This window comes from Leuciscus leuciscus (assembly GCF_965113295.1).
Source record: "Leuciscus leuciscus genome assembly, chromosome: 21".
Lineage (NCBI taxonomy): Eukaryota > Metazoa > Chordata > Actinopteri > Cypriniformes > Leuciscidae > Leuciscus > Leuciscus leuciscus.
Genome location: NC_138745.1, coordinates 35,548,490 through 35,575,878, shown reverse-complemented (window position 1 = coordinate 35,575,878; position 27,389 = coordinate 35,548,490). Strand labels below are relative to the sequence as shown.

The window sequence follows — 27,389 nt, the reverse complement described above, 5'->3', positions numbered from 1 at the left end:
TCTCCCTCCTCTCTCTCTTTTACTTTACTTGGCAGAAGACAAAAGAAAGGTTGAAGCAAAATAATAGAGGGTCAGAGCAAAAAAAGAAAGAAAGAAAGAAAGAAAGAAAAGCAGGAAGGACGTGAGCGATTCTATACAGTAAACTGAACGCAAACAATGTTAAAATACAAACAAACATCAAATGACTCAAACACAGGTCAGTTCACAATGGTAATAATGACAAGTTTATTTAATTAACATTGTAACTATCCACAATTTGTCACTGAAAATATTGGCATTTGGCTTCCCTGAAAATTAGTCTGGTTCATATTTCTTTTGATTTTATAGGCTGAAATATGACCTGGCATAGTCAGGGACAATCATGAAATACTAAAAGACAATTATATTTCTAGCATCATAAAAAATGCAAGACTTCAAAAGATGAGAGGAAAGAGTCCAAGCAAAAACAAAACAATCATGAAACATAATGCAAAACAAATGAATGTCTTGCTTTAAATCCCTCATCCTCTTATTTTGCAAAGATAGAGTTAAAAAAAAAATGTTTTATGAATTACTTACACAGAAATTTTTATATTAAACATTTTACATTTACAATTTACAATCCAAAATAATGTGACCACTTACACAAGAATGGGTTTAGAAAACATTAACACAGAAATTTGTTCTGCTCGTGTTTCGTGAACGAGTTAACATGTAAAAGTGAGAAAAACACACAGGAACAAATAAAGCATTACATTTGCATCCAGACAAGCATTGAATATACTACCATAAATGTGAGTCGGGACAGCAGTGTGTAGCTATACGTGTGTATGTACAGATGGAGATGGAGTGTGTTTGTATAGACAGATAAAGTAACAAGACTTATATCAGCTTTCAGTATGTCAGTCTCTCAAACCCGCTGCACACACACCCATAAATGAGCAGATTAGCAGAGCAACACAGTATCCAGAACAAACATGTCACCCACTGAGCCAGAAGCTTTGACTGCGGTCGATCAATAGCAAACACAGAACCGTACAGTACATCAATGAAACTGTACAAACATCACATGGCCAAAGAAGATATTTCACACACACCCAAACTCCAACCGTCTCTCAGCTGGAGTCAGTCAGTAAAGTATGCAATCATTATCATCCTCAGAATGCTGTACATTGCCAACATACAGAAAATTTCCCATGAGTCAAACTGTAATGTGTTTTGGCTGGACATCGATGCTGTCCAAAGCTCCATGTACAGTATGTATGCACAACTATAAACATAATTTCAAATATAAAAACATTAAATGCATATGAATTCAGTTCCAACGTGCAAAAATTATATAATGTTTGCATATACAAGTCAAGTTTGGACACATCTGACTTAAAATTAAATTAATAAAAAACAAAACAATTTAACATAATCTGGGGAAATGTGGGAAACTAGAGCCCTGATATATGGATTTTTTGCTCCATCACTAGCAAATCTGTGTTAACATTGTCATATTTAAGCTGGGTTGTCGTGTGGCAAGGTCTGAATTGAGCTGAACATGCTAATTATTACTGCATATTACTCTAATTTACCTTAGTCTTAAAATACAGTATCCATATGCATGACAAATCAGAGTGAATCAGGAACCACAGTGTCTTTGATGAACCTCAAGCTGGTAAGAGCTTATACAAATTATACCACAAAACTAAAAGGGTATTCATAACCGCATGTAGACTTCATTCTCCAAGTAGAACCTCTTTGTGAGCAGGAAGCAGTGCTGGATAGAAAGTGATGTGAGACCACATAGAAGACCTGTAGTTTTCCTCCCAGCCACAGGGAGGCAGTTGTTTCACTCACTCATGCACACACAGTCTCACACACACACACACACACACACACACACATACACATACACTCACGCACAATGGCTCAGTTCCAAATGAGGGAATAAGAAGCATTTTAAAAATGTGAATTGCATTGTGCAACCCATTATACTTCCGCAATGTCACGCATTTCAAAGTGAAACAGGATTTGTAATTAGAAGAGAAGGATGGAAATTGATTAAATCCTTCTGGTATTGACTGAACAGAGAGAGCATTGTATAACAGAATGTAGTCAGAACAAGTTTACTAAAACAGTGCATAAGTTGGGTTGGGCTATATTAATATTATTCAATAGCCTGCACAGATGCTAGCAGAGTAATTTCAGAGGAAGAGCAAGTTAATGTATTTTGCTTAGAAATACTAAGCCAAACACATTTTTTATTTGGAATAATATGAACACAAGATGCCTGTGAAATGATGTAAATGCACCTTAAAGGGATGGTTTGGAGTAAAATCAACCTAGGGTCCTTTGCACCATGACCTCGAGCCAAACACCCGCCAAACACTTTTTCCGAAGTGTTGACAACTTAGTGTTAAAGGGTCATGAAACCCTAAACCAAATTTTCTGAGATTTTAACAGATGTATGTGTGTTGAACACCATTGAAGACAATGTTAGCATCTGTTAGATTTAATAGTAGTTTTTTTCTGCTATTTTCGTCTTCCGGGTTTAAAATCTTCATCGTGTCCACGTCACAGGCAGTGACGTGGCAGAGCACTATAGTACTTTGATGACTCATCGGTGTCTCATAATTATTCATGTACTGAGTTTTCTTATCCAATGAGAAGACACTTTCTCTTAATTATTCATGACATCACGTGGAACTTTCCAATGACAGACATGTCAAACTGTGATATCGCGTAGTAGATGAGAGAGGCAATGATGGGACGCGCGTTTGTTTTCGTGGTGCAAAAGTTCCAGTGCATCTTTCCCCGCGATTCTGCCAGGGCTAGACTCCGGCCATCAACCACGGACACATCTAAACTATGTGTGTGTAGCAACCGTTCAACTGGAGAATGGTGGACTTCGGCCTTGTAACACCAATGCAGGTTTCGTCTTGCGAGTGATGCGGTCCCGAGGACTTTTCTATCGCTTCAGAGGTGTGTGTGTGTGTGTGTGTGTGTGTGTGTGTGTCTAAAACGTAACCCTGACCGTTATGCCTTTTGTTAAATAATCACTCGTTATTAAAATGTAGATATTTCGATAATACCTCAATTGTATGGAACGTATGCTTAGTTTGTGCAAATTTCTATGTCACTGTCCATCTTTATTATGTGGGTTTAGGGGGCGCGTAGACATAGGCTATGTACGGAACGTTTTTTATTTTTTTAAGCGGAAAATGTATTACTTTCAAATGCATTTATAGTTAGTGTGTATATAAACAAATATTTATTTTATAATGACATAATTATACATGTACATTTAAATGTTTTAAATACAATTATGATTACTGTAGTAGGCTAATATGTAGCAGGGCATTCAGTTACTTTTGAAAAGGACAAAAATAAGGTGTCCGTGTATTTCATTAGATTGTAACTTTGCCAGCTATTAAAAAAATCTAGCATTTCCTCACGTTTTACCACTGATTTTTAGTGACAGTCGATATGCATGCATGGGCCACTGGCGATGACAGTTTCCCCCCCTCCCCTCTCCCCTGCCGTGCCATACCACACCCACTCCCCTCCCTTCTTCTCACAGCCACCACGCCCAATTAAGTTGCATTTTTCAAAAAGATTGTGAGCTAGACTTGAGCTGAAAGAGGGGGGTTTCATGACCCTTTAACTAATAATTGTTGCAAACTGGTTTGGCTCGAGGTCATGGTGCAAAGGACCCTAGGTTGATTTTACTCCGAACCATCCCTTTAAGACTGGGGATGCACATTTCATGAACAGGGTCAATTGAGACATCATACTAGCTCCTGGCGAGAAGTGGTTCAAAAAAAAATGGGCAGTGTAATTATCTTAGCATTATTATACTGCCTCCTAAAATACATTGCTTTGGCCAGATTCTCAGACAGCATCGCGTGTATCATTTGCAGAGAAAGAAATCCTAGGATGCAACGAGCTCAGAGAAATAATACATCCAAAATGGTGGACAAGATGAGAGAAATGCTGGTTATAAAGTACTGATAAAAATACTCTAATTAAAATTGATTTACCTTTCCTGTGCGTATCATGTATCAGCTGGGAGTCAAGTCTCCCATGCACTTTGCGTGAGAAGCACTATTTGTGTACCGTGTTAAGTTGCTGCCTGTTAGGATACAGTTTAGCTAGGATGCTGCCTTAAAAAGCAGCAGCCTATGCAGGAAGCAAGGGAGTACACTAGACTTTGGAACAGAGTCAATAACAGACACACACACACTCTTTTACAGCATAGTATCTTGCATGCCGTCAGCTCTGTCGATAGCATTGTTGCGTCTGTTGCACGCATCCAATAGTTTTTTGCGGGGTCCGAGTGGGATGTGGATGCTAATGAGGTCCTGCTCAGAGCACAACAGCAGCGCCTCCAGGTCCATCTGCTCTCGACTGAAGATGGACAAGAAGTCACTCAGTCCCTGAGATGCCAGGAAAACTTCCAAAGGAGCCGATGATGGCCGTAGCTCGTCATCCTCCTCCTCCAAACCGAGGTCTCCTTCCTCCCATGGCAAATCCTACAGGACACCGCCAACATGAGAACTATCATTATAACTATCAAAGTCTCTGGACACCCACTTTTACTTAACAGGTTTGCATATTTTAGCTTACTAAGAAAATCATAAAGTCAAGCATGCAGGCATGCAATCTCAATCGGCAACTGTACTAAAATAGGGCGCTTTTCTGTTCCAGCATGATGCATAAAGGTCAAAAAAGAAATTATTTAATAGTATGGAAGAATCTGAATGGCCTTCACATATCCCCTGCCCAGAACCCCTCTGAACACATTTGGGATGAGTAGGAAATGCAGACTGAGTTATGTTGCAAAACATCCAGTGCCAGACTGTGTCTTCCTATAAGAGAGGAAGCTGTAACCAACTACCTATTAATGCCCTTGGCACTGAAATTAAATGTTCAGAATGCACATATGAGTATGATTTTTGGAGAGTATGGTTCTGGAGAGCCACTGTCCTGCAGAGTTTAGCTATATCGCAAATCAAACAGAATCTCTCGGTTAGATTTGGGATGGAGCTAAACACTGCAGGATAGAGGACCTCCAAGACTGGAGCTGCCCATCCATGATGTAGTGCAAGTACAAGACAGTCAATAGTAAAAGTCTAGCTCAGGTGGTAGAACAAGTGGCATCCATGTAGTATCTGCTGATTTTTGTTTGTACCTGCAAATTCCTCTCTTGAAGGCTCAATGAGCTGCCTATGCTGACTTCATCGAGACTGGGTGACCGTAGGGGCAATCTCCCTCGTAAGCGGACGTTCGGGACTCGTCCCACTGGTTCACTCCCCACCACGCTACCCTCATTCCGTCCCATTCGAAACAGCCCATCAGTCACATAATTGCGACGGAATACCATGGTACCGAGTCCTGGGCGGTTGAACAAAGAATCCCGACCGGAATCCGTACTTATTTCGGAGTATGCAGCATCATATAGACCCGGATCACTGAGTGCGCGGGAAACAGTGTCTACCTCATCATCATCTTCATCTTCATCTTCCCTTATGTCCTGTTTACCAGAAAACATGTTACGGATGTTGAGTCGAGGATTGGACTGCTGGCGTGGGCTGACGTATGTACCCTGCTTCATGAACATGACGTCATTGCCAAGCTGAAGACCAGAGATCGAGCGAACACTCCTTCGACCGTCTTCGGAAATCTTGAACGTCCCATCGCCTTGCTTCTTCTTCTCAAGACGCCGCAGAATCTTGGTCCGGCCTCTAGTTGTGGACTGAAGCGTTGCCTGTAAAGAGAAGTTTCTCATGGTCATTTTCTCTGTTGTACTTCACCCTGTATACAAACTTGTTAGCATTGCCGGTAACACTTTATTTGACAGTTTCCTTGTTACATATGTTACATGTACTTACCATAGTAATAACAGTAAATTATGCATATTTACATGCAACTAACCCTCAACCAAATCCTACACTAACCCTATAGTAAGTACATGTAGTTGCTTAATATTACTCAGTACTTAAATATTTAATAGCACTGTAATAATGACACCTTAAAATAGTGTAACCGCATTGCCTCGCATACGTCACTAAGTCTCTAGTACTCCATTGAAAGACTATTGTTAGTCAACTAGCATGCACTGACGTCTGAAAGGCTTTATGCAATTCTAACAAAGAAGAAAGTCTTAATTTTTTCAGATGATTTATCCAAAGCAATGTACAGTAGTTTTATATCAGGGACATTTGCACAAAGGCCAATAAAGAAAACCACCTACTCTGAACCTCATTGAACACCTTTGGGATAATTAAAAAATGCAGACAAACATGAGTCAGGCTACAATCTTATTGGTATCATACTACGCTCTTTTCAGGGGTGTCCAATACTGCTCACGGAGGGCCAATGGACTTTTATTGTGATCTCAAAGCCTTTGATTAGATGGTTCAGGTGTGTTTGATTAGGATTGGAGCTCAACTTTGCAGCAAAGTGGCCCTCCGGAAGAAAGATTGGACACTCCTGTTATTATTGCTGGCTGAAACCACCCAGAATATTACATAAATGAAAATGTAAGGTGTGGGGTATGAACCATATAGGAGATTCTTTAGGATATTCTTTATGGTGCCAACCCTTTGGTACATGTTTTGCAATGGGAGTGTGCTTATGACACTTTAACATACCAGCTCACTAGGTTTTGGAATGGAATTTATAACTTGCATCTCCATAACTGACCTAATGGCTGACTCCACTAAGTAAAGGTTTTATGTTTGTGTTACTGGTTCGATGCCCCTTTGTACCCTTGTGTTCAGACACAGTACCTGTGAGTACGTCATGTTGGAGTCGAGGGTGTTGAACTGAGGGATCCTTCGGCTTAAGGTGCTGCTGAAACTGCTGTAACTCATCGTATCCGACGTGTCCATCGCAGCGCTCTCTCTCAAGAAATGCTTCTCCATGCGTTTGTGATGTTTGCGCTGAAGCTTTTCACAGTTCATAATGCGTTTCTCTGCATTACGGAAGGCACGGTCCTTCAATTTGCTCACCAGCTTGGGGTTGATGGTGATCTGTTTGGCGGCGATAGAGTCCAGATATCGAACACAGTCCATGTGGCCCCTGGAAGCTGCCATGTCCAGTGGCGTGTGGTAGTCATTGTCCAAACACCACACGTTGGTGCCAAATGACACCAGAAAGGACAGACAGTTCAGATGGCCGTTAGCTGCCGCCAGGTGAAGGGGAGTGTTTCCCCAAATATCACATTTGTCTGGATCTCCACTGTGGACCAAATAACAAAAGCAATAGTGGATTGGTTATGTCTAATTCTATTCTGCTGATTCTAACATAGTTACATGGTCAAAATTAGTGGTCGATGGATTTGGTTTTGTCAGATACCAATACCATTATCTAAAGAGCAGGGTGGCTGATGGCCAATATTTAAGTAAGGGATAATGTACATCCAGCCGGTTGTTATCGCAGAATAAACCCGACAGGGTGATCAGGATCAGATGACCGGCTGGATGTACATTATCCCACTTATTATACAGCTACTTGCCACATAAGTAAATAATTAGATTAAAATATAGCCTAGAAATCTAGACGCACCCTGGCGGCATCAACATTTATTTTGCAGCCAGCGTGGTCTAGCAACTCTTCGTTGACTTTCGAGCTAGAAAAACCAAACTCAGGTCAGGCCAATCACGTCGTGTATAGAGTAGCCGGGGCGGGCTTAACATAATGACGACAGAGTTGCGACGGTTCCCTGCTACTTGAAAACAAAGAATGGCTGCTGCTGGCGAACAGTGGTCTTTCGAATCGGCTTTGGCCGCGACTCTGGAGGACTTGGAGTTAAGCTTTTCTTTGAGAAAAGAGCAAAGAACGGCACTTAAGTCATTTTAAAAAAGGAAGATGTGTTCGGAGTTTTGCCAACTGGATACGGCAAAAGTTTAATATACCAACTAGCCTTCTTCGTTGCTCTGATTGGTTGTAGCGCTATCCTGTTGCGTGCAAAGGGATTTTGAGAGACAACCGTTTATCCCGCCCCACGGATTGAGCCGTGCCAATGGTGAGTTGCCAGACCTAACATCTTGATGTAGGTCTGGCTTGCCAGGCTAATTGAAGTATTGATCTGAGTCGAAATATTTTATTAGCTTTTTAAAAGCAAAGCTTCCGTGGAGAGAGCAGTTGTGGCAAGTTCAAACTAGAAGGACATTTAAGGGATACGGTATACAGTCATACCACTTATTACATGGTATTTCACCACATAAATAATTATGGGGATAAGAGATATTGATATTGATTTGTTTTAAAATCGTACCTGTCTTATAATCCATTACAATGTACAAGACAATCATCGCAAAATGGGAACAGCTGAGTTTGTATGAAACAAGAGAGAGCGAGTCCGCGATACCAGATGACAATTATATAACTCTGCACAAAATATTGATTTGAGTTTTTATATTTTATTTGCTCACCAAACGCAAAACTTCCACGAGTAGCTTGGAAGCATAAAGTGCCGACTTCAGTTACCCGGATGAGCCTATATTATCAGTTTTTACCGATTGTTATCGGGGATAAAATACTGCTGGATGGCATGATTGACCAATCAGAATCAAGTATTCCACAGAGCCGCATCACGTGATAATACAATTTAATAAAGTTTCCTGGATAATGATAATCTCAAAATGATCAAATTTTGGTTGATTAATTGGCCAATTACTAGTATAATAGAGTGTGTGAATACGTGTGTCTGTGCACATGTGCATGTTGGTGCATGAGTGCATGCATTCATGTTCTGTTATGTGGCAAGGTGTTAATCTAAATAAGTAACATGATGCTTTGGAGCTCCACTTACCCCCTGTAACACACATGTACACACACCTACACACATTATGCAAACTGCCTTTGTGACTCACCTCTCCAAGTCATTAAAAACTGTGCACCATGTAATGCATTCATCATCACAGAAAGAGATCTGCAGTATTCATTACTTTTACAGACTTTCTTTCTGCTTGTTTCATGCATGAGACACAGTGTTGACAATTTAGTACAAGTGCAAAACCCAGTTTATTGTAAGTCAGTGTAACATTAACCAAGGGTGTCAAAATTATGTAGGCCTATGTTTTCCCTTAAACCAACTGAAGTCCAACATACCTTAGCTAATACAGATGAAATGATGCTGCATATATAATATGCTGTCTGCCCTCACTAAGGTCCATATAACCGCTCCGTGTTTTCTCTTTTAGTCTCAAAGTCTCAAGCCTGCAAGAGTTTCTGCCGTACAAACGGCTACCACTCATTAGCAGAGACCAGCACAAACTATGCAAGGTTTAATGGGACCATGTGGGGTCACAGGATTGAAATGCAGAAAGCAAAAACGTGAAAGACTGAGGTGCATAATGGTCCTGACATTCAAGTTAAAGAACTGCCAACAGCCAGACAAACAGCAAGGTGGCAGAGGAATAGCCCTAATTCATTATGTTGACCTTTAACTGGGAACATTAACATCTTTCTCTCTGTCTGGCCATGTGTAAAAGTCCTCTCCATGAATGTGCACGAGGCCATGAACATTAAAACGTCCAGCACGTTAGAGATGTAGCGCAGACATGCTGGAGCCCTGATGCTCACTTGGTCGATGCAGTCGTTTTTATTTATACTCTCGTACTTTTCAAGTAAAAGTCTTTTCAGCTATCAAGAAAAGCTCTGTTCAAAATACATTTTTTAAACACATTTTGGCCTCATAATGTTTATCTGTGCATCTAATAAAAAAAAAAAAATTGTTGTAATCTTTTTTCAAAATGTTAAAACTTGCTATGGAATGACTTTCCTTTATGGATGATATCTCCTCTCCAACAACCTGACTGTGTTTAATCATCTAATGCACACTTTTTTTTTTTATAATCCAGTCCACTCCCGATGGATAAAATCTAGGGCTCACCTTCATTTTTTAGTTAAATATCCCATTTCATTCAGAAATGCGTTTTTGATGCATTCCACAGTATTCCATTAATATTACCTCAAAATCAGGAAAATGCAAAAACATCTGGGCCTATACTCATCACATCCAAATAAAAGCTTACACTACAAAGTGATTCTTTCATGAACTCTAAATGCAGAGCTATGACTCAAACTGCATCGGTCTCTTCTTCTGAATGTGTTTCAGTAACAGATCTGATGGAGAACACTAATTAGAGAACAGTGAGGGTGTTCACAGAGCAGAACATTTAGCTTCCATTATTAACCTTGTCTTGAGATAAGAGCCAGGTTATTTAGATCTAATTACCTAATGACTTGAGAAACAATGCAATGTTACAGCTTTCTCCTAAAGCAAGTTCCTCCTAAAGAACAGTTCACAGAAAATGTAATGTTATTATTCACTTTCCGTCATGATGTGTTGGTGCAGCCTGGTTCTCGACCTGTTCCATATGTAAAAATCAGATTAACAGCATTATTTTGTGAACTATTCCTTTAAAAATATCAGTAAGACTGCAGAACGCTGCAGATGTCCATAACTAATTACAGTAAGCCTTTATCTGCAACTCATGCACGCAGAGTTCATTAGCCTATTTATTATATAATATAGGCCTACTTTTAAACAGTAGTAAGACCAGACAACAGAAAAGCATAATTCAAGAGAGATGCATTATTCTCCTGGTGACCTTTATTTTAATTAGCCCAGAGCAGTAAATATGCAAATAAAACAATGCAGATATCCATCAGTGAGAGCGTCTGGGTTTAGGACTAAATGATCTCGGTGCAGATGTGATCCGATACAGGAGAACACCGAACAGCCATCCTGTTAATGAAACCGTATGAGCCAAAACATAACTAGACCTGAGAGGGCTGTATATCATATTAATTATTTTAAAAATGCATAAACTACCTTCTTCAAGTAGAATCAAAGATATAAAGGGCTTTACAGACTGATGCTATAATCATTTAAAGTTCCACAAAGAATTTTTGGTTACACTTTATTTTAAACTGACTCAAATAAGTACTGAGTAAAGTACATGTAGTAACTTGCAACTACGTCACCTTAAAATAAAGCGTTACTGAATTTTTTATTCTCTTTACAAATCCTTCTGTTTACTAAATGCTAAAAAAACAATACTGATCAGCAGTACATAACAGTATAACACATCTTCTCTGAAAAATATTGCATTGTTGAGGGTCTCAGGGACCCCAGGCATTAAAAGTGAGTAAAGGAAAGAAATATTCACATGCTAAGATTTTCACATGATTTTCAGACTTTCAGACATTAATCTTGTTATATTGTATTTTTGCACAATGCATTTTTTTTATTGCTGGAGTCAAACTGTTACTTAACTAGATAATGGTCCAGTTCTGAAAGGAAATGCTTACAGTCTCAATAACTGCCTGCTGGAATTTGACTCAACGAATATTACAAAAACAAAAACAATCTCTATTATTATTTTCACACATACGTAATTTGGGCTCGAAATTCAAATTTTAAATGGAAAATTATGTAAAAAAATAAATAAATGCATGAATAGTTATATACATTCTCCATAAATAATTGACGCATCACTGACCCTCGTGCCACCAGCAGTCTGAGCGCGTCCAGGTTGCCGTGGTGCGCGGCCCAGAGCGTCGGCGTCATCCCATCCTCATCCGGCGCGTTCAGTTCTTTGCGCGTCGCGTCTCTCAGCAGGTGCAGGTGCCCGTCTCGAGCCGCCCGGTGGTATTTATCGTTCATGGCGGCGAATGAACCTCCACCCCGGCTCACGGACGGTCATCTGGCGTGTGTGTGTGTGTGTGTGTGTGTGTTGGCGAGATTTCACGTGCGCTTCTGGCGTCTCCACTCGAGCAACTGCATTCACACTCGAGCGGTTGCTATGGGAGACCTCCGGAAAGGCCACGCCCACTTCCTCTAAGCGCACACCTGAGAGATGAGAAGTCACACCTACGGTGACACATTCATGAGATCACACTCTGCTAAATGCACAGCAGGAGAATAATCAATATTGATGCACGATATATAATACAATGATTTGACACGATGCCAATTATATTTAGATAAAATCAAACATGAGTAAATAACACACACCTAGTGCAAAAGGACACTTTGCAATGTTGCTACTTTCTGAATTTTTCATCAAAAAGATCAATCTTATACTATTCATATAAATATGACATTTTATAAAATCATTTCCTCTGGATTTTACTGCAAGCTATTAAGTTTGCCTTCACAACTGGCTCCGCCTCTGATGATCTAAGTACTTGTTATATAGAGACACTTTTTAATGTCCAATCAATTTCTGATGGAATAACTAAAGTCTCATTCACCTTTTTCCCCCATTAAATATCCTGTATCATTCAGAGATATAAAACTGCATATTATATAAGAGATTATATAATATTCTGTTCCATGCTAATTTGAACAGGTTTCTCGATTTGCAAACAATAAACTGGACCAAATGGCATTAAAGAAAGTTTTTATAGTATTTCAATATATGCAGCATTCAGGTTTTCCAACATTACGTTTTTGCTTCAGTTTATATACAGAGTTCATTTACACACAGAACACTATTACAGTAAAAATAACATAAAAAACCCCACTATAAACACACACACTCCTCTGGCTGTTCCTGAGGTCAGAGACCTGAGGGTTGTGTGTGTCCGCTCTCATGGATCGACTCACAGCGGAAAATGAAACGGTGTCAAAAATAACAGAAGAGTTGGACTGAGCAGCATCACTTCATTCATTCGTATATACTGTACAACACAAAAAACTAAATCTTAGACTGCATCGTATTACATTTTGGAGAAATAATGTGAAGTTAAATTATTCGTTCTGAGTGTTTAGTTTGGAGAAACTGAGTCTATTCTCTTGATGTCATTATATTCTCTGGATCTCAAACAGCTTGACATCAGTGTCGTACCAAACAGGAGGATCCACGTTACTAAAACAAGAAGAAAAAAAGAAACTTTTATTATGTTTTATGAGATGTTAGCCACATGTGAATACATTCAAAACATAAAAATGAGCGTTGGACATCGCATCCAAAATAAGAGTTTGTGTTTACATAATATAATTATGTGAGTGTACCGTGTATAATTATTTTGTATATATATATATAAATACAAACACATGCATGTATATATTTAAGAAATATTTGCCTGTATATATATTTATACATATTTTATATTATATATAAATATAATTCTTACTTATATACATGCATATGTGTATATATTTATATGTACAAAATAATTATACACAGTACACACACACACATATTATGTAAACACAAACTTTTATTTTTGGATGTGATTAATTGTTGCACAGCACTAAAAATATATATAATACTAGATTATAGAAATATTAAATTGACTGTATTAATGCTCATGTATTTCTTCTCTGTCCTGTAGAGGGAGACAGAGAGCAGAACTCACCGTAAGTAGATGATGCCCCACATGTAGGTGCGGAACCACAGAGCCGTGCCCTCGTTGGCCTGGTACTTGCGGATGAGGATGGGATGAGGGACCGGGAGCAAACCCACCAGAGTCCCGTGCTGCAGGAACTTCAGGATCTCAGACTCATCCGTCAAACCTCTACGAGAACAACAAGAGTCTCTCAGTCAAGAGAGAGCAGCGGGGATGACGTATTGTTGAAGGCCAAAACCCAGAAACAAGTTAGCATTTTAGCACTTCTGTTCCCATCGTCCCGAATCAGTGGGTTTTTGGTTAAAGAGATCACATTGAAAATCTGTTCTTTAAACCAGGCCATATGACTGTGAAACATGATGTAAATTGAAGATATATTTCAGATTCTGCACTATTTCTATAAAATTAATAAAATGTATGATGATTTTTGGAACATCATGCTGGAGATCATGATGTGTTTGTGCGTATATGTGTTTGTGTGTGTGAGAATGAGAATGTGTATGTTTGTGTGCCTGTGTGTGAATGTGCATGTGTGTGTGTTAGTGTGACTGAGTGTGTGTGCATGTGTCTGTATATGTGTGTGAGTGTGAGTGTGTCTGTATATGTGTGTGAGTGTGCATGCATGAGCGTGAGTGTGAGTGTGTGTGTGTGTGTGTGTGTGTGTGTGCGCATGTGTGCGAGTAAGTGTGTGTATGTGTGCATGTGTTTGAGTGTGTCTGTATATGTGTGTGAGTGTGTGTGTATGTGTGTGTGAGTGTTTGCATGTGTGTGGGTGTTTGGCAGTCTGAGTGTATGTGTGTGAGTGTGAGTGTGAGTGTGTGTGTGTGTATGTGTGTGTGCGCAAGTGTGTGAGTGAGTGTGTGTGAGTGAGTGTGTGTGTGTGTGTGTGTGTGTGTATGTGTGCTAGTGAGTGTGTGTATGTGTGCATGTGTGTGAATGTGTGCATGTGTGTGAGTGTGTCTGTATATATGTGTGTGTGTGTGTGTGAGTGTGTCTGTATATATGTGTGTGTGTGTTGTATGTGTGTGAGTGTTTGCGAGTCTGAGTGTACGTGTGTGAGTGTGTGTGTGTGTGTGTGTGTGTGTGTGTGTGATTGTGTGTGAGAGTGTTTGCATGTGTGTGAGTGTGTGTGTGAGTGAGTGTGTGTGTGTGTGTGTGTATGTGTGTGTGTGTGTGTGCGCAAGTGTGTGAGTGAGTGTGTGTGTGTGTGTGTGTGTGTGTATGTGTGCGAGTGAGTGTGTATGTGTGCATGTGTGTGAATGTGTGCATGTGTGTGAGTGTGTCTGTATATATGTGTGTGTGTGTGAGTGTGTCTGTATATATGTGTGTGTGTGTGAGTGTGTCTGTATATATGTGTGTGTGTTGTATGTGTGTGAGTGTTTGCGAGTCTGAGTGTACGTGTGTATGTGTGAGTGAGATTGTGTGTGAGAGTGTTTGCGAGTCTGAGTGTGTGTGCGAGTGTGTGTGAGTGTGTGTGTGTGTGTGTGTGTGTGTGTGTGTGTGTGTGAGTGTGTGTGTGTGTGTGTGTGTGTGTGTGTGTGTGTGTGTGTGTGTGTGAGTGTGTGTGTGTGAGTGTGTGTGTGTGAGTGTGTGTGTGTGTGTGTGAGTGTGAGTGTGTGTGTGTGTGTGTGTGTGTGTGTGAGTGTGTGTGTGTGTGTGTGTGTGTGTGTGTGTGTGTGTGTGTGTGTGTGTGAGTGTGTGTGTGTGTGTGTGTGTGTGTGTGTGTGTGTGTGTGTCTCACCTGTCTATGCAGATTTTCTCCACCTGAGGCACCAGCACCTGCAGGAGTCTCATTATAGTCTGCAGAGGAAGTTTACTCTTCCAGGAGAGGACCTGACAGAAAGCATGAACAGACTGATAAACTCATTGGTTGTGAGTGTTTTGGAGAGGAATATGCATAGCTATACTTTCTGAAAATGTCCACAAATATTTAGGTGTACTCGAGGTCCTCACAAGCACTGGTCTGTAACTGAGGTTTCATGACTCACCCAGTCCGGAGCCGGAGTCCAGTCTGATGAAGACGACACGCTTTTCTGACTCTTCAGATCACAATCCTCACTTAACGAATTCTAAATGATTAAAAAAACAAACATTTTATTGATATAAACAGAACAAATAAACAAATATTAAATGCCAGAGGTCATCAAGTGATGCTGTACCTTGTCATCTTCACCTGAAGTCGCTTCAGCGTCTCTGACTGGTGTCTCAGAGCTGCGATCTGATTGGCTGAGAGGCGAGTCAGTGTTCTGCAGTAACAGTGTCGATCCGTCCTCAGAAACCTGCGATGCTTCTGTTAGTTTATCGATGCCTGCAACATAATGAACCAACTCATTTTATGATGCCATGTCTTCAGTAAAGATATCTTCAGTTCACAAAAAATAAATAAAATAATTGTAAATTAACTAAAGTTCTAAAATACATTCAGGTGATACTTTTTTTAAACGCAGTTAAACATCTCTCTGAAAACAAGTATATCTCTTTACTTTTGAAAACAATGAAGTGCAGTAAAACATGTTTAACGGACATTCGAGTTTGACAAGGAAGATGGTGGTTAACCTTTCAATAAATATGAATATGAATATGAATAAATATGAATCTTGAATGACCTGAACAGCAGCTAGTAGAAACAACATGATCATTCCTACATTTGAACTAAAAAAAACAACTTATTAACAATGGCATTCATCCCGTTCCATCTGCCACTTGTTATTATTATAAGAGTTTGACAGACTGTGACAGACTTTTGCTCATGCATTTCAGAATGACAGAATTTAAGATGGTGTGAGATAAGACTGGAGAACTGGACTAACCGGTGGACCAATCACACGAGTGTTTTGATGAGCATCAAGGAACTGTACAAACATGTCTTGTTACCTGCAAGATTTGATGTGCATTTTGCAGTGTACATCCATTGTATTTTTATGCAATATCCCTAAATTCTCTTAAATACATGTGGATGGAAACAACAACTTAAAGGTTGTTACACTACATCCTTATGCATCGCTTTCTGCCAGGACTTTTACATGCTTTTCCCAAACCACGGAAGTGACCTCGACGTCCGGGTTAGCGGTAGCATGAGCCGTCAGGCAAGTGTTATTTAAATAAACTCCTGATGTACTTACAAACTTTCCAATGCCTCGTTTTATGAGTACAGAACCTATTTGTACTACTGTAGAAGTTTGGTACCATTCTGGGCATTATTAGTGCGGTAATTTATGAGATACAACCTTGGATCCATTAGCGCCTGCACTAACCCATCCGGCTGATATCTCCAAATAAGCTCTAACTTTAATAATGTTCAGCCAAGGGGGAAAAGGCTTCTGGGAGGGGTGTTTGGCTCGAGGTCATGGTGTCATACTCCGAACCATCCCTTTAATAGTCAGGGGTGGAAAACTCTTCAACCCTATTTAAACGCACCAGATCCAGCTGATCAAGTCCTTCAGGATTATTTGAAAACTACAGGTTTGTGTGTTGTAGCAGGGTTGGGACTAAACGCTGTACAGGACTGTGGCCATCCAGGGGTTTGACGACCCGAGTCTACATACCGAGGGTAAATGGTGCAACTGTGTGTGTATACATATGGAGGAAGTGTGTTACATACGTGGCATGGCCTTCAAGCTTGCGTTCAGAGTGCCCGTTTGCACCGGTGTGGTTTTATATGGTTTCTCACTGCAGGTGGCGCTGTAGGTGTTGTTGGTCTCCATGAAGACGGCATTATGGGTGCTGTTGCTCCTGCTTTTCCTCTGCAGAGCTTTCTGGATTGAGCTGGCGTCTGTGGGCAGGTTAGCCAGCTGGTGGAAGAGGTTACGCTTGCGGATGATGCCGTACACCAGGTTAAAGTTACCTGAGTGTACAGATGAATACAAATGCATGAGACGTAAATTACAATCGTCATGCTTTTGAACACATTCTCCTTAAATATGTCATTCTATCCACCGATTTTGCAACATGAGAGGAAGCGATTTACTTTGAAAATCTGTGAAATTTACAATTAGAGCTGAATAATGACACTAATGTCTTTAAGAGCTGCTTTACAGTATATATTTAATTGATCATATTTTCTATTATTTTCCTGTTTATTACTGTGAAGATGCTTTGAAACAGTATTGTATGAAGCGCTGTAGAAATAAAAGGTGACTTGACTTTTAATGTGCAAGACTTCTGATTTATTAGTGCTAACTAGAAGAAAAGTGCAGTAAATGTTAAACTATTTTGCAACATGAAGCAAAACAGACGGTTTTCATTTGTACAAGTAAAATAACTGGAAACAAATGACTATGGAAGACTCACAATGCATCTGCTCAACGTTAAAAATAAGGTGGATACAAAAATAATAATCAGGGTTGCAAAAAAAAAAAAAGTGTAACAAAGCTTGCGTTAGAAAGTATGCTATATGCTAAAATGATTTGCATTCAATAATTAGACTTTTGTCACTTCCACTTTTTATGTTAATAGTCGTTTAAATGCAGAACTGGTCAAGACTGCATTTACAACAGCGATGCAGCTTCAAAACGCTCACCATCAAACTGGTACTGAATGACGTTGTTAAAAACTTCTAGCAAGAAGAAAACCAGGTGGTGGTTAGCAGGTGAGAAGAACAGGAACCAGGTGTTGGAGAAAACCTCCAGCAGGTGCAGTAGTTTGTTGGCCGCTACCATAGACAGACTCTTCAGGTAAGGAGACACTGAAACAACAACAGCAACGATCCATCAGGAAATGAAAACAATCTCTCGAAACATATGCTTTTCTCTGAGCAAATGCACTTACCATTGACTATAACAGTGAGAAGACAATCATACAGGGGCTGCAATCGCTGATGGCCACTGGTGATGATCTTATGGAAAACCTGTCGATCAAAGGAAGAGTTCAATTCGGTTCTTAAATCTCATCAGCTTCTTGGAAATAATTATGATGCACTTAGTTTCAAAATGCATGTGCAAAGGAGATTTGAGAGCTAATCGAAGGACAAGTTAAAAACACAAATACTGAAAAAATCATCAAGTAAATAATTTGGACGACTGTTATGATGTTTTTATTGTATTGCTTTGTGGCTTTTAAACCATCTTCAATAGCAAAGGCAGATGTCTCTGTGTTTATCTCACCACTATCAGCAGGTCGGCATGAGTCCCAGCGAACACTGAAATATCCATTGGCACACGCACACAGTACGGCTTATTCAGACGCACCCCAAAATTCCTCTCTCCGCTTAACAGCAACAAGATGAACACGCCGATATGCACCAGACCGACACGTGCTGCGAACACATGCATATGCACACTGACACATATGCCTAGATTTTACACATCCACACTTTATCAAACAAGACACTTCAAAAATGGGCAATTCATTTTATTAGATCAGAAACGTGATAAAATAATTAGAAAGTACTCATACATTTATTTCAAACCATCATATTATTTAACCAAGAAAAGTGTCTCTCAATGTACAGTAGGAGGATGCATTTATGTTGTACGTGTAACACCGGATGCATCAGATACTCACACTGATTGGCACGAGCGTCATTCAGATAGAACAGAATTGGCACCAGAATATCCAGCACATCACTGCTCTTCAACACGTAGAAGAGGAACTTCTGAAACACAGATGAAGAAGCGTCAAGGTCTGAACTGTAATGCAGTTGCTGGAAGCACAGAGCTGAAAAACTATTTAAAACACTATTAAATGTAAAAGAACTTCTAAAATAAAAAAAATATCTGAAGAACAGAGCAAAGCCATGCCGTGCCAGTAGTCTTGCATTTTTATACCAATTAATTATATAAATGAAAATTTATTTTATTTCATATTTTATTTAAAAATGGTATTTTTATTTTAAATAATTTATTTCACTTTGTTTTATTTTCAATACAAATTTATTTTATCTCATATTTTATCTTATTTTTTATCTTATTTTAATTGCATTTTCATAATTTTTTTAACATAAAATGAATCAAATAAAAAATAAAAAAAATAAAATAAAAATAAAAAAAAATAAAAAAATAAAAAATAAAAAAATAAATAAAAAAATAAATAAAATAAAATAGGTGGCACCTTGTTGAGGTCACAGAGTTTCCAGAAAAGCACCAGCAGCTCCTGATCAAACTGGATCTTCTTGCAGGAATGGGGCAGGTACGTCTGCATCAGGGGGTTATTGAGCAGCCGGCCGATTCCTCGCAAGATGAAATGAAAATCCTAAATGCAAAAAAAGATATGCATTTATAAATCTAGTATTATTCTTACAACGAAGCATTATTATTATTATAATGGTAATGTGTGAGAATACAGATCATATTATGTAAGGTAAGATGGGGTTGTGAAGTGTTTACGTGCGTCTCACCTCTTCTCTGTGAATTCGAGACAGGTAGTTTACAAACAGGTTTTCGCCTCTTGTAGCCTGAAACATATCATTTAGTAAAATCTGATCCTCAAGTGGAGCGTTTGATATACTCAACTATCATAATACCAAACACATGCTCTCTTTCGAAACCCAGCAGGCCGCTTAGACAGCATTCCTGGGAATCACAGACATGCTTTGTTTCGGGCTCAAATGTACTGAAAATTATACCGCCTTAATTTACCACATGTTTCATTCATAGAATGACATTCAGTTATCATCTAGCAAATAACCAGTTATTTTTGCATTGCATTTCACTTATTTTTATCTTAACTTCTGGGAAGTCATCAAAGTTGACATTACTTAGCATTGTGTGATTATATTGCCTCAAAAATAGTTAACTGCATTATTGCAGTAAAGTTGGATAAATTAAATCCAAATGTATCTGCATACATACAAAATACTCATATAAAGTGATATACTGTATACTTTATCTCAAATCTCAGCTGGTTGAGTGCTTGTATCATCCCAAAATGTAACTATATTATCACCCAATTCTCATCTGTTAAATGCGAGTAAGGCATGAAGATATTAAGATATCACAAACATTAACATCATGATATTCGGCAAAGCTGCTTTGAAAATGTGCATTGTGAAAAACACTATACAAATAAATGTGATTTGACATGGCATGTAGGCCTGTCGCAATTATTGATTAATCATTTGATTGTGGTGATTCGATCTAAAAATCACAATTATTTGAGATAAATGCAATAATTGTGCAGTCTAAGAATGAAAATGGTTGTAAAATACATAAAGATAGTCAAAAGTCTTCCTTCATACGAAATTAAGGTTTGTGGGTTTAATAATCAGACTGCATTATATTATAATGTAGGATAATTATTATAAGTAAAAATTTTCAGAGCATTAAAGGGCCTATTTTATTATAATTTGAATTATTATACACATTTTTAAGAAAAATAAATAAATGTTCGAGGCTTCAACTGTAAGTGACATGAACAAAACTGAAAAAAAAAATCATTAATCACAATTATTTGTATAACAATTACACGTCAGCACGAAATTCATGATCGTTAGAGGCCTAATGGTACACTACGCATTGCTTTTAATAATGTAGTAGGTTATTATCCACACACTATACTATATGAAAATTCACATACTATACACAACAACAAACATAGATATTTCATATATCACACATATTAGCATGCTGTTCTGAACACAGCCATACACCACGTGTGTGTCGTTACCTTGCATCCTTCAGTCGTTGTGTTCTTGTTGTAATCGGCAGAGCCGGTGTCGGTGTCGGTGTTCGTGCTCGGGTTCGGGTTCAGGCTGGCGTTTGTGTTAGTGCCATCGACAGGCTCTTGCTCCAACGAGACGATCAGAGTCTGCAGGGCCAGCTCAGCTAGCGCCCCCCGCTGGTCAGAGAACATCAGGTGATTGTACGGGATACCGTACCCGACAGGATCATACGCACACACCACGTTAAGAAGAGAGGTGAAGAGCGGCAGGGCATGTCTGAGACAGAGAGAGCAGACTTTAATTGTGATGTAGCACAACCAATGAGAATAAATGAGCGCGTATGTGGTTACCGGTTTTCTCTAGAGCAAAAGAACGAGACCCATGGGTTGAGTGCGTGCGTGTCAGATGGAGACTGATACATTTCTTCTGAGAAACATGTCAACAAAAGCTTCAACAACTCTGCCCTGAGAGAGAGAGAGAGATAGAAACAGAAACAGAGAGGTCATTTAATTAGCAAGGATGCATTTAATTGATCATTAATGACAGTTAAGATTTATAATGTTAAAAAAAGATTTTGCTCTTCTGAACGTTCTATTCATCAAAGAATCGCAAATTAAAAATGCATCACTGTTTCTACAAAAATATAAAGCAGCACAAATGTTTTCAGCATTGATAATATGCATCAAATCATCATATTATACTGATTTCTGAAGGATCATGTGACACTGAAGACTGGAGTAATGATGCTGAAAATTCAGCTTTCATCACAGGAATAAATTAGAGTTTAAAATAGTAATAATAGTTCACAATATTATTGTTTTTGCTGTATTTTTGATCAGATGAAAGCAGCCGAGGTGGGCGGTGTGACGTGGGCCGACCTCTGACCTGTTGGAATCATAGGTGTGATTGAGAGGCGGAGTCTGAGCAAAGCCAACGCCAGCTTCCCAGATGAACTCACAGCTGTCTATAGACTGGATATCAGCAGCGCCATCCTACACACACACACACACACACACACACACACACACACACACACACACACACACACACACACACACACACACACACACACACACACACACACACACACACTAAATATTTATAAACATATATTATAGAGAGAGAGTCTGTGAGGTTATACATTTAAACAAATAGGTGTAGGATTTACTCTGAGAAAATCTAATTATTGGGTTTGACAAAGTCCAATACCATTTATGTAACTGACGTAATTATGAGATTATGAGAAAATTTGAGACTTGCTATTTAGTAAACTACACATCAAAAAGCAGAGCTATTGTTGTCTGTCATGAAAAGCTAATTAAAATAGATTTCAAATCTATTACAATATATAATACATACATATACACACACAACCATATACACACACACACACACACACACACACGTATCAAAATAATAATAATAAACAAACAAAAAATTGCTAAAATAGTAAATATATATATTTTTTTGTAAAAACAAGTACTAAATATTTATTTTTTTAATTTGCAAGTCATGTGACATTAGAGCACCGTGAACATGCAAATGTATGGTCAAATTATTGAACTACTAACTTCAAATCTCAGGGGTACTTCAAGTTAATATTTAATGTGAAAAAGTGTTCTGCTGATAAAATGTTTGTGAGTCGCGCAGAAAACAAACATACTGATAACATCTTTACATTAAATGCAGTGTAAGTTGCTTAGGATAAAAGCAAATCTGCCAAATGGATAAATTGTAAATGTCTACAGACTTCTTTAGAGTTGTCTGAGAAACCTCGGAGACTGCCGTGCCATTCTTATTTAAAAGAGTGACCATTTTGTTGAATGGTGGCTTACAGTCTCATTATTATTAAAACAAAAACTGCTGCTGGTCACTTCTACATCATTCTGAGTGTCTCTGTCTGTCTTAGCAGGAGGTTCTGGGCCAGAATCAGTAATGATGGATGGATGGAGAGGGTCATACCGCAGTGGTCCTGCAGTGGCTCTCGACAGTGAAGTCTGGACAGAAGAGCAGATCAGAGACAGCCGTGAGGAGAGACTCCGCCAACGGCCGGGTGGACTCGTCATCGCTTTCATCCTGCAGCAACAAAATCTGTCAGTCTACAACTCATGCTTTTAATCACAAATGCACTAAATTCATGTTTTTTTCCCAAACAGTACTTGGAAACAAGCTTGTCTAACCAGTGTTTGAGGAGCTATTGGCTTTCTGAAGAGTTTCACACACAATCACATCATCAATACACTCATTCTGCTCCCTTCATCTCTTTAATCACAGGATATTTAATACGCCGTCGTTCTTTGAGACTGTCACAATCAGAGCAGTGTTCAGGCTGGTAACAGGAGACCGTAAAAATGCACTGGAGAACAAACTCTCTCACACACACACACGCACGCAGCTCATGCTTTAAAGTTCATGCAAGGCAAAGGTTTTTGGTGATTCTTCTTAAAATCTGCATGCCCAGCTCATGCACGCTCTGGGAGGGTGTGCATACTTATGCACTGCAGAATCAACCATTTGGAGAACTTTATTAATCACACTGAAAGCAATGATGAGAAATCCCTCAGTGAAATACTCACAACAGACTTGCCCACTTTTGGCACGGTGGACCAGAAGAAACCACGCCAGTCTGGATCCTCAAAGATGTACGGCAGAATCCGAGTCAACAGACGAGTGCAGCTCAGTACGGTCTGTCTGTCTCTCTCACACACACAGCCCGAGTCTGCGTTCAACACGAGCCTTTCCACTGCCTGCAACACACACACACACACACACACACACACAGACACACACACAGACGACACACACACAGACACACACACAGACACACACACAGACACACACACAGACACACACACAGACACACACACAGACACACACACAGACACACACACAGACACACACACACACACACAGACACACACACAGACACACACACAGACACACACACACACTTTGAAGCTAAAGTAATGATTAGTTCTTAAATTCATTTGAATTTATAACTCATGACTGCTCAAAAATAGTCCAAATTAAGAAACCATCATTAATATTATTCTGGAATATATTTATTTTACTCGCATTAACTTTAACTTTTAGATTAAAAAGATTCGCAACTTTTCATGCTACAGTGGTTCATTAATATGCATGCATAGTCATCAACAAAATCCCCAAAGTGTGAGATATGGGAAAGACAAAAAAGATAAAAAACAAACAAAAAAACCCCATAAGAGTCATGCATAACATTAAGTGTTAAGCCTCAGTTGATACCTGGGTCAAAATGGACCCGAATGCAAAAAGTGGCGAAGAACAGTATGCCACAAAAGTAAAGTAGTAGGCCTATGTCCAAATTCCCAGAACTCATAAAAAAGTAGGCTAAAAGTACACGGATGACCTACTACTTCCGGCGAGACTGTGCATACGATGGACTCTTTAATATCCCATGAGGCCACGGGAGAGGATTTGTGAATGGCAGTGAAGCGACGCAACTGATGCTGGTAGGTCACATGATAATCGCAGCATGGCGCATGTAGTACGTCCGAATTACATTCATACTACACACATGCATACTATATAGAACATACTTTTTTTTTGTGGTTGTTAAGTAATTACTTATTTTTATTAAGTACCTCCTCAAGAGAGTGTGTGATTTCGAACGCAGCCATAATTTACCTTGAAACAGAGGGTTGCCAGATTGGACGGAGACTCCTCTCTCACCGCACGGATCTCAGCCGCAGGAACTAGAGCAAAAATATCCTGCGCCGTCAAGTTGACGTCAGTCCAGAATTGGTCCCAGAACACATCATCAGAGGCCTCTACGGGCTGTAAAAATCAGTTTTCATAAGTTAAAATTAATAAAAGCACAACCATTCAATAAAAGTTGAGATGGGATTTAGTGACACTGTCTGTGGACATCTTCCCTTATACCTTTTTCCCATTACAGTAAGTACTGTACATCTTGCCCTTTAATTCTCACATTAAATGCAAAGCATGTTAATGGCCCTGAATTCTTCATTTTCTTTATTCAAAATATATATTTTTTTATTCGTTTATAGAATATAATATAATAATACTTTTCCTCACTAGTCTTTGTTACAGGACAATGTAGATTATTATTTTAAATCCTTTACAAACAAGGCGTTTTTTTTTTTTACTGGGAAAATGTAAACAAAGCAGCTCCGCTTCACCTTAAATGACCATCACCTGTAAAAACTCACTGAGAAACGAGAACAACAGAGCTAAATGTAATAAAAACACAAATAGCATGACTGCACACTAGCTGTCATATCTGTATACATTTTCTGATTCTCTCTCGTTTCGTTTCTGTGCATAATTTTTAATCATTTGACATAAAACTATAGAATTAGGATTTAAAAACCTAACATTTAATATTAAACGAAAGCTTACATTTCCAAACGGGTGTATACAGTTTAACAATGAGATTATAAGAAAAAGACATCAAGCGATAGTATTCCATCTGTTACACTTTAACAGCGTTTTGGAACATTTTTAACTCTACACAAACATTTATGAAAGTCATAGTTATACAAAAGTTATAAAATGTCAAATAAAAAGTAAACTTGACCTGTGTTTTGGTAGTAAGTTGAATCACCGCTTTTCTGAAGTGCAGTTTGGAGTCTGAATTACCCATCTCACTCCGATCTGTCCACCGCGCACCTGTGGCGCAGGTGATCACCACGCCAAATTACCAATCCTACTACAGCAAAGGTTTAACTCATGAATATTGATTACGCCATGCCGACGTTGACGTTAATCTGGCTGGCGCATCCAATCATATAATGTATTCATATTTGAGCGCCAAGTAGGATTCGTTGATTCGCCAGCTGCCTCGCGCCCATTTCATCCTTTATCCAATCAGTTTGATCATCTGAGGTAACTTTCCGCCACTTCATGAATATTCATGAGGCACTTTTAACCCATAGTAGGACTCGTTTGTTTCTGACCAGGATGCAAGCATGGTTGGTTTCCGGGTGTGTAAAGTACATATTTGCTCAAAGATTACTCTTTAAAAGTCGTGTTGCTTAAGCCTAGTGTGAATTCATATTAAGTTCTTACTTTAGAGGCGTAGCTAACATTAAATACAATGGACGGTATGCTCAGAATGATAGGCTACAGGTCACTATCCATTGTTGAATCCTTTAGTCTGCACTGTCGGTGGCATTAGATATGTTCTGCTTTAAATACAAACATAAACACACAAGGAATATATTATCTCTTCCCAGTGTACCTATATGTGTTTCTGGAAGGTGTTTAGCATGAAAAGCCACCTGTTGTAGGCTATTGGTGGACATTGTTTCCTGCACCATTATTTGCTATAAGCAAATATATAGGTCCTTTAACGAAGTCTACAAATATCTTGTATTTGAAATACTATCAGCATAGTTACTGGTTAGAAATGCTCGCTTTTTAAGAATGTTTAGATGTAAAAGGAATCGTTTTTCAACTGATCTGAATAATTAGGGGAGAGCAGGACACAACTTAATGTGGGGTTAGTTTAACACACTTGTTTTAAATAGGTACTTCCACACATGCTAGCATGATGAAACTTAGTTTATTTACTAGTTGCCATATCAACACTACATAGAGAAAAAATTGCGCCAAAATTCTTTGGAAGATATCACTGAACATTTATTTAACCATAGCAAAAGTAAATGTTTTACTTATGGAAATTTTATGTTTAAATACATTTTATGTTTTGTTGATTTTGATCTTCAATCTGTCATTTAACAGTTGAGAGCGTTCTTTAATGCTGATCTAACAAGTAGAAGACACTCGACGGGTTTAAATCCCAGTTGAGCAGATGGGCCATGATGTAACACTGCATTACAATGAGCCCCTATTAGAACTGTGATATTCTATTCTATACTTCTATTAATTCTATTGAGAAAGAAGGTGAATAAAGAGTCAATGTTCCGAAATTATTCATTATTAAAATGTTTTGAAGTTGAACTATGCTGCATAGCTGTGATTTGCAGTGTGTTTGTTGTCAAACTCAAAAATTAGTTTATTTTTAATTATTAAAAAATGCGATTATGTTATATGAAAAACTTAATAATTGAATAATTTAAATTATTTTAATTTGTCTTGTACATTTTTTTATTTATTAGGTCAGATAACATTTTAAGCTGTCATATGGTCATGTTACAATGTGCCCCTCACATGTTACATACGTACCTATGGGGCACTTCCAATCTTTCAGGGTATATCAAGAAAAAAGTGTACACTGTGTTAATGACACAAAACCACATAATTGTATTAGATGTGTGAAATGAATGTGGGAAAAAATAAATATTCTGAACCCAAAAGTAGGTTTACAAAAACGGAGAAAGTCAAAAAGCATTAGGTTGTGCCCCGACCTCTCCTCTATACAGGAATCAGACAAATGCTTAAAAAAACATTTAGTACGAAATATCATAACATGTCACAAAGCTGCTGAATA

General features: G+C 38.7%; 2 protein-coding genes across 2 annotated transcripts; both read right to left on the bottom strand.

Annotated features, from left to right (window-relative positions):
* Window positions 1–3,633: 3,633 nt before the first annotated feature.
* Window positions 3,634–11,875, bottom strand: ush1gb (Usher syndrome 1Gb (autosomal recessive)). The gene is made up of 4 exons (XM_082152041.1): window positions 11,484–11,875; window positions 6,759–7,209; window positions 5,159–5,734; window positions 3,634–4,499 (listed from the first exon to the last, which is right to left on the bottom strand). The coding sequence occupies exons 1-4, from the start codon at window positions 11,645–11,647 to the stop codon at window positions 4,215–4,217; spliced, it is 1,476 nt and encodes a 491-aa protein (XP_082008167.1). The 5' UTR covers window positions 11,648–11,875; the 3' UTR covers window positions 3,634–4,214.
* Window positions 11,876–12,369: 494 nt separating this feature from the next.
* Window positions 12,370–25,630, bottom strand: hid1b (HID1 domain containing b). Its single transcript, XM_082152023.1, has 19 exons — window positions 25,515–25,630; window positions 24,602–24,751; window positions 23,512–23,682; window positions 22,898–23,011; window positions 21,821–21,927; window positions 21,286–21,399; window positions 20,941–21,211; window positions 19,673–19,729; window positions 19,387–19,527; window positions 18,841–18,931; window positions 18,441–18,592; window positions 18,106–18,184; window positions 17,858–18,022; window positions 16,940–17,182; window positions 15,498–15,646; window positions 15,327–15,407; window positions 15,080–15,171; window positions 13,348–13,506; window positions 12,370–12,854 (listed from the first exon to the last, which is right to left on the bottom strand). The coding sequence occupies exons 1-19, from the start codon at window positions 25,578–25,580 to the stop codon at window positions 12,791–12,793; spliced, it is 2,466 nt and encodes an 821-aa protein (XP_082008149.1). The 5' UTR covers window positions 25,581–25,630; the 3' UTR covers window positions 12,370–12,790.
* Window positions 25,631–27,389: the final 1,759 nt, after the last annotated feature.